Genomic DNA, 8,761 nt, shown 5'->3' with positions numbered 1-8,761 from the left:
TCTTTTGATGATTGCAAAACAAAAAAACATTAATCATCTGCATATACTTGGAGACTCAAAATGTGTTATCAATTGGCTGAAAGAAGAGGCTCGTCTGGAGGTGTTAAATTTAGAAGTATGGAAACTTAAAATAAGAGAAATTATATTGAAGTTTGGACTATTAGTTTTCAACACATATATAGAGAGTTCAATTCCACAACAGATATTCTCTCAAAGAGAGCTTTAGAATTGGAGCCAGGATTAATTATCTTTGATGAGCTCATGGACAACAAGATTCAGAGCTCTTTTAACATTTCAATTGATCACTTGTCATAAAGCACAGTACTAGGCTAGTAAATTTTCAACAAATATGATCAATAATCTACAAGACAAACTTGGACAACAAGAAGTAAAAATGTTGTTATTTAAGTATCTATGTTAAATGGTTGTATTTTTCAAATTAGTAGAACATAATTAGCTAAGGTATATTTGTCTTATTTCAGTCAATTCAATTTCATAAGGAGTTCAAAGTTATGTTACTGTGATGGATATTAGTTTTTCTCGTACATCTATGATTTATCACATAACCAAATCTAATAACTATCTAGAATTTTCTGTATTATTAAAAATTTGTAATTTTTTTTATTTAAAATAAATAAGAAAGAATAACTCTTTACAATGGAATATATATATATATATATATATATATATATATATATATATATATATATATATATATATATATCCATTTATTCCCTCCCATATCGGATATGAAGTAACTTAGATATAAGCATTTTAAAGATAAATTGGGGGGGAGATCACATAAAAGGCACATTAGTGGAGGTGAAAAGATACATTAGGATTAGGATTCGACAATATTATATATTTATATCCATGTTTGATATGCTTTTCGAGATGATAACAATATATGATATTTAAAGGCATTTCGAGATCATAACAATATATGATATTTTAGGGCATGTGTAAAAGTAAGGGCAGCACAGAGATGTCAGATAAAAGCTCTATTTTTGGAAGAGGAAGATATAAATTTCAAAGGTTTCCGTATCGCAGGTTATTTGAGGTATGTATGAGGATTTTTAAAAAATCATATTTTAGGCGAAAGGTTTAATTTAGGAACTTGAAAAGTTAGAAGATATTTTTGGAGCAAAATAGTTAAGTGTGTTTTTGTTGTTTTTCAAAATTAATTATTTATATAAAAAGAGGTATTAAAATGTGTTAATTAGATTTATTAAAAATAGTTAGGAATAATTGATTATTATTTTTATTTTTATTTGAATTTAATTTAATTTGTCTAAATGATAGATTGAATTTATAACGAGTATATTATTGTTGTGATTTCCAATTTTGTAGTTAATTAGTATCAATGGATAAATTTTGTTGATTAAAACCTATTTGTTAATCATTTTCTCTTTATAAACCAACTCATAGATATATAAATATAGCTTAGAAACCAACTCATATATATAAATATAGCTTCTGCTCTTTTGGAATTTTTTCATGAAAACATAAATTTTTAAATTTTACATAAAAGATAAAACATTTATATAAAGACGGTCTAAATATTAGGTATTAAAAAAATTGTTTAAATTATATATATATATATATATATATATATTAAAATTTAAAAATAATAATAAGAAACTGATTCTTATTAAAAATTTGTTAAACTTACCCTTTATAAATGTTAATAATATAACATAATTTATATAAATGTAAATTAAAAATTATTAAAAAATTATAATATCATTAAGCTTTTTTTAAGATTTAGTCTAGACTTCAAATGTTACCATTGATACCAAAACAATATAGCTCGTAACAATGTATAGAAAATACTAAAATAAATAAATAGATTAGAAATATATATAGATATATATGTATAGTTTAATTAATAGATGTTTGAGTTTTTTTAAAGGTTTGATTATGTTTTTAAATTGCTTTGGTTGGCTAAAAGTTTATTTATTTATTTTTATTGTAGGAGTGACAACCTACCCCCTTATGGATCATAACAGGATAATTCTAGGGACATGGTTTTTCTTGAATAATAGTGGTGAGTCACTCTGCATTCGTAGATAGTAACTAGTGATGGATATATCCATTGCTAGTTTGACAACTGAATTACTACCCCACTATTCAATAAAAAAGAAGAAGAAAAATGTTTTAGCCTTTTTAATTGGCCATCCAATTGTGTGAGATTGCAATTTATTGTTAATTAAAATACATTTTTGAATACATAAATGGATTCAACATCCTGAAAATCTTTTAAGACACTAAAATTCTAGAGATTACACAACTCAATTTAAAATTCTTAAAAATCTCCACTAAAATTTTGAATAAATTTAACTAAAAAAATAAATAAAATCAAAAAATCAAAACATTTATTAGTTAAACTACATTTTATAAATATTAAAAAAAACCTTAACTATCAATTACATTCATCTAATATATCATATAAATGAAGTGAACTTAAAACTTTCCACTAAATTATAGAAAATGGCATACCTCCAACAAGTTTACTAACCATACCAAAATAGTCATTATACTGTGAACAATGAGCCCAACATCAACATTTAAAATCCTTCAAAACAACCTTAGCAACATGTACATGTTAAAATATATATGTATGTTGAAAAACTATAAAAACATGCATATATCTAACCAATATAAAGTTATAAACCCTTCGGAATTGTATAGCACCTCAAATCATGGTAAGAGAGAGAACAAACAGCGATGGCAATTGCACTTTTGTTGGACTTGTACTAGATGGAAATATAGAATTCCATTTTTCAACTTGATACACAGGAAAATCCCATTTATATTTTATTTCTAATTTTGTTTATAAATCAAAGTCTCTATGCCTGTGGTAAGTAGGCTCTATGATCTTCATAGCAAAGCTGCTCCTGGTTGTTTGCAAATCAAACTATGCTTTATATAAATATAAATTACTGAAAACCACAAATACAAGTTGATGATATATCCATCATCTTCTGCCAAACCTGCACCAAATACAGTGATTACCAATATAACCACATTTAAAGTTGTGGTTGATGTGATAACCATGTTTGATCAGCCAGACATGGAAGTTTGAAGTCTGTGCACAATACTTCCAACCAGAAATATGAATTGTCCTCAGTGAGTTCAACGGATAAGTTGAATACCTGAAGTCATGATATAATAGAACTTCTATAAGCTAGCCTCAATACATGGCATTCTATAAAGACATTGAGCCATGGATACATAATATACTGGGGATCCACCTCTCTATGAAGAAGCTGAATGTTCCTTGACCTCCTCAATCATCCTCAAAACCTGCCTTATTGTTGGCCTTCTTTGACCTCCTCAATCATCTTCAAAACCTGCCTCATTGTTGGCCTTCTTTCTGGAGCTGGAGCTATACAGGCAACTGTTAGATCTAGAAGTATTATTAACTTATCCTCAGGGCAGTCAGTGGAAGAGACAGAGCCATCAATAACACCCGATTCAAGTTCTTCTGCTCGAACATAATGAACCCATTTTTGTAGATCCATGGCTTCTCCATTGAGGATGGACTGCAATGGGATCTTGCCTGTAAGAAGCTCAAGTAACAGTACTCCAAAACTGTAGACATCTGCTTTGGGTCCCATTCTCTTGTTATATTTGAGGCATTCAGGAGCCTTGTAGACTAATAGGGCTGTGTCCTCAGCTTGCTCGGTGTCAAACACGGTAAGGCCATAGTCTGTAATACAAGCTTCAAAATCCCCTCCTAGTAGAACATTGTTAGATTTGAGGTTACCATGAATTAATCTGGATGCTTGATGCAGGTGGGCCAAGCCACGGGCTACATCTTCAGCAATCTTGAAGCAGGACGTCCAGTGCAGAGGCTTCCCCTTTGATTTTGAGCCTGAGAAACCAGTCAAATTACATAAATCAGACATGGAATTCCACATACAAAGTTGTCTCTTTGAATTAGATGATATTATATAATTATATAAACCCTGTGTAATTCAATGATCCCCGTTAGTTTTGCATGCAATCCTTATTGAAAGGGTAACTCTTCAAAAAGTTGGCCTTGACAAGTCTTACTGGCTTGGTCCTGACTAGAAGTTTAATCCCCCTTAACCAGTTAAGGTTGTGCCAGTGAAGACTTTCTGGGTTGATTGTGACATAACAAGCAGTCCATTTCCTTGGAGAATTGCATATGCTGAGTTTAGACAACCATCTTGGGCCATTATAAACCTCTCTTCTCAGTTCATCACCTCAAATTATGTTTTCTGGTGATTTTCTGGAAACATCTATATTCATTGTAGTTTCATATCAGTTTTCTAAATATGTGGTCTGAAAGTCATGTTATTAGAAAAGGATGACTTATGACAACACCATATAGGGTTTCAGATTTGAGACTTCTGCGAGATGAGTTCTGTTGATAAATTGTCTTGGGATCCATTGCATAGTGTTATTAGTGTTATTCTTTTTTCTTCGACCTTTGGAACCAACATATGTGTCTCATCCTGATGATGATCGAAACATCGAAGAAAGAGAAAAACCCTATGCAATGGATCTGGAAACAATTTATCAACCATATGGGGTTTCAACATATTGGCAACGGTTTAAATCCTGAGAATCAGTATTCAGACTACAAGCAAGCTGAGGGTGGGGGATGATTTTGAGCTTTATTTGATTAACTAGTTACAAACCAATTTTTTTAAATTCACTGCAAGTTTGTATTATTTAATTAAATTGTCTATATACGAAATTGGAATTTTGATATCAGAGACCCCCAGTAACCAAACTAAGTTAATGGGACTGGAATATCTCTGGTAGACTTCGAAGGGAAAAGAAAATAAAATAAACAAGCAAGTCCAAATGATACCCAGAAAGAAAGCCATAGAGAACCCTTCAGGTATAAATGAAACCTAGAAAGAGAGCCATAGAGATTGCCAAATGGTCAAGGGAATGGGATACAAAGAGGTCCAAACCCCAGCTCCTGAGGACAAATAATCTGTTAATATCTGTGATGTGTATTGTGACCTTGAGTTTGTTATGATCTAAGGGTTCTCAGAGCACAGAGGGAGACTCCTAAGGTACTTATTTTTATCCAGAGTCTATTTGTATGCTGGTCTATTCAATGCCGAGCTTGTATATTCAACACAATTGCAACTCGTCAACATGGATTGCAAGCAATAGTAAAGATCTTGGGTTCAAATAGATGAGAGCAATGTTCAAACCCCATGGAAGACATGAGTGGCTATCAGGCTAAGAAACAAAAACCATGTACCAAATAAAAATGCTCTACTTCTATTTTTACAGCTTGAAGAGAAGGCATTTAGAAGGAATTATGCACATACCGTGTATGAGAGAAAACAGGCTTCCATTGGGAAAGTGATCATAGACAAGAAGCCTCTCCTCCTTGGCCTGGAAATAAGCTCTCAGAGAAACTATATTCTGGTGTCGAAGCTTACCCACCATCTCCATATGCCTCTCAAATTCATCCCTAGTCATCTTGTTAGAATTCTTCAATCTCTTCACAGTTACAGTCGTTTTGTTCTCCATTAGAGCCTTATAAGTAGTCCCCAGCGTGCCTCTACCCATAATTTCAGCAGATGCGCGGAGCAGATCCTCCAAAGTGTACATCTGAGCTTCCCCACCGCAGAACATAAGAACCCCACTCCGCTGTTGCTCATACTGAAGGCTCTTAGCATCAGTATTAGCATAATACAGATCAGAACCAGTTTCCTCGATCGAAAGCTTCTCACCTGCAACGTTTTCAGCCTCATCCCCAGGCTTCTGCTGTCTGTACCTCTTACCATAAAAGCTAATAAGGAACAGCATGGCAATCACCCCAACAATGGATCCCGCAACAATTCCTGCTATTTTTCCCCGATTTAGCCTTTCATGCCTCTTAACAGTTGGCCTAAAAGATTGCTCCATTGGCAAGCTTGTAATAATAGGACTTGGAGAAGGGGTCACTACTGCATTAAGCACGCAGGGCCTGGGCAATGGGCTCCCACAGAGCCCAGGATTTCCTGCGAACGAAGAAGCATTGAACATAGCCAGAACTGTAGTAGCCGGTATTCTTCCATAGAGCTGGTTATTAGAAACATTGAATACTTTCATGCCAGACTGATTAAAACTAGGAACAAGACCCTCCAAACGATTGTTCTCCAACAGAAGAGCATACAATCTTTGAAGCCCAGCGAAGTCATCAGGTATTTCACCACTCAAGAAATTATCCGAGAGAGCAATGATCCTCAAACGATGGAGACCAGGAAGAGACCTGGGAATCGTACCTGTGAACATGTTATGATCCAAAAACAAGTTTTTCAGATTGCTTAGGCCTGTCAAGTCGGGAATAGGTCCTCTGAGTGAGTTCCCCTTGAGACTGAGGACTCGCAGCTGGTCCAGCCTATTCAAGCTGTTCTCTGCAAAAGTGCCGTTCAGATTCATATATTCCAATATTAGCTTGGTGACTCGACCCTCCGACGTGCACCCCATGATTCCATTCCATCTGCAATAATCTATGCCGGATCTCCACTTCGAAGCCAATCTGTGCCCGGGATCTGCATATGCCTTGAATCTCAGAAGCGCAGCAGCGTCTCGCGCCATTTTAACATGAACAGCAGACATAAATACGGAATGCTGCAATAGAAATAGCAAAACCAAGAAGAGCTCTAACATTGTTTTTGGCTTGTAGAACTCCATGATTTCCCAAATGTAGGGCTGGCCTCTGAGATTTCAGTACAAAGTAGGTTCAAATGACTGAAGTAAGTTTCCAGTACAAAATGTTTAGAATCTGTACGCTGTAAGGCTCAATGGTTTGCACAAATAGTCAGTTGGGTGGTGATCTAGAGGTAGATTGGTGGGAGTTGATCATAACTAGCCTAGATTTTATCGTCAGTTCATTTCTGTAGAAGTTTTATGTGAGTATTCTCAAAGCAACATTGGATGAGATGTGATTTAGTGGTAGACTGGTGGTAGTTTTCCACAACTAGCCTAGACTTGAGTCTCAGCTCATTTCTGTATAAGCTCTACTTGAAAATCCCCAGAGCTACAGGGTATGGTCCAGGAGTAGATTAGTGGGACTTTACCACAGCTACCACAGATTTGATTCTCAACTCATTTCAACATGAACTCTACCTGAAAATCCCCTGAGGACATGTCTTACAACCAGAAATTGGGTGATTTCCATCAAACACAAATCAATCTTCACCTAGAATATGTTACCCTTAGACATTCCTCAAGGTACCAATCTCAAGATTACATTCAGAAACAATGCTGCATTTGTACCATTCAGAAAGTTCAACTGTCATTGAAATTTCAGCACAAACTAACACAGAGCCCTTTTAACTTCAAACTGTTATGAGCCACACCAACTTCAAAGTCAACTCAGATTCAGATTTCAATACAACTATATTTCATTTGTATCATTCAGAAAGTTCGACCGATATTGAAATTTCAGAACAAAGTACGCTGCATTTGCGCCTCAAAAGTTAGCACAGATCAATCTTCACCTCAAACTGTTATGGGTCAGGAGATATCAAATCCCTAGCAGTACCAATCTCAACATTTTTACTGGGCCTCTCGCAACTAACCCAATATACATTGGGGATTAAATTTTCACTGCTATGTATACCATAATCTCATGCATATTTATAAACTCTCAAGCATATTTATAACTGATTATCCCACACAAATTAGAAGTCTAAAAATATAATCTGGGATGTCTGACCTTGGCATTACACTAATCAAAGATTTGATCCAGTTCTAAAGTGTTGATTATAACAACTGGGTAATCAGCACAAATTCAAAAAACTAAAGTACAATCTGGGATTGTGTGACCTTAATAACTCTTGGCATTACACAGCAGGGCTTTGATCTGGTACTACGGATTTGATGAAAGATTTGTTGGGGCGGTAAATTGCTAATTATAATAGATGAGCATCCAACACACATTCAGAAGACTAGATGCAGTTCCACCCATAGAAAGGATAAAGCTCTGCAAACCCTGATCATCACTAGGTCTCAACTGGGGCCAACCCAGAGATTCTTTTACAAACTTTTGAGCAATTTTGCAGCTCGCTTTTGTAGCTATCAATCAGATGGGGGGACTGCACAGAACACAGAACTCTCTAAGTGTATAGCACCATACGGTGATGTCACGTGCATACATTCCAGGGGAAGGGGAATCTGGAGACAAAAGTAAGCCAGGCTTTCCCTAGAGAATTCGTACCTCCAAGGACGTAGAAACCAATGGGAAATTGATATATATACACTGTGCATCTTCTCCTCAGACTTGGGTAGACCTAGTGCTGGCCAGGTGAATTCTTCAAGGGTGGGCTGGCAAGTCAGGCCATGCTCTGCTATATGCAGGTCACTGATCTGGCAACTTGTCATACTCATGAGTGAGAACGGGGAAAAAGCTAAGATGCCCACTGCAAATAATCCGGGCGCTAAAACCTGAGAGGGTAGTCAGTACCATTCTAATCTTGGTGTACAATTTGCCAAATTAGTATAGTTTGATGGGTGTATGATTGTTAAATCAACGGCCAGGACTCAGCGAAAAATGTTGTTGCTGCCCCTGACAGTTTTGCCTCCCTGAATTCTTTCAAAATAAAGATTGCATTTTCTAAATTTTTAAAAATATTCCTTACGGTTTCAATTTGTCTTCAACGATTCATCCATATTGTACCTATAGTGAACCAAACTTCTCTCATTGGCACAACTAAGAAGGACATTCCCTGTTATTCCCTACACAAATCTTTAAGACCATGGTAAAAAATAAGAAAAT

At 35.2% G+C, this 8,761-nt stretch overlaps 1 protein-coding gene across 1 annotated transcript; it reads right to left on the bottom strand.

Moving 5' to 3' along the window:
- Positions 1-2,792: 2,792 nt before the first annotated feature.
- Positions 2,793-8,467, bottom strand: LOC149242390 (inactive leucine-rich repeat receptor-like serine/threonine-protein kinase At1g60630). Its single transcript, XM_089374233.1, has 2 exons — positions 5,322-8,467; positions 2,793-3,877 (listed from the first exon to the last, which is right to left on the bottom strand). The coding sequence occupies exons 1-2, from the start codon at positions 6,673-6,675 to the stop codon at positions 3,312-3,314; spliced, it is 1,920 nt and encodes a 639-aa protein (XP_089230359.1). The 5' UTR covers positions 6,676-8,467; the 3' UTR covers positions 2,793-3,311.
- Between the last annotated feature and the right edge of the window lie 294 nt (positions 8,468-8,761).

The sequence above is a fragment of the Pinus tabuliformis genome, chromosome 8 (genome assembly GCF_031772625.1).
Source record: "Pinus tabuliformis cultivar Carrire ecotype Pingquan chromosome 8, CPIR1, whole genome shotgun sequence".
Taxonomy (NCBI): domain Eukaryota; kingdom Viridiplantae; phylum Streptophyta; class Pinopsida; order Pinales; family Pinaceae; genus Pinus; species Pinus tabuliformis.
Note: the sequence above shows the minus strand (reverse complement) of the source record. Positions and strands in the feature narration are given on the sequence as shown.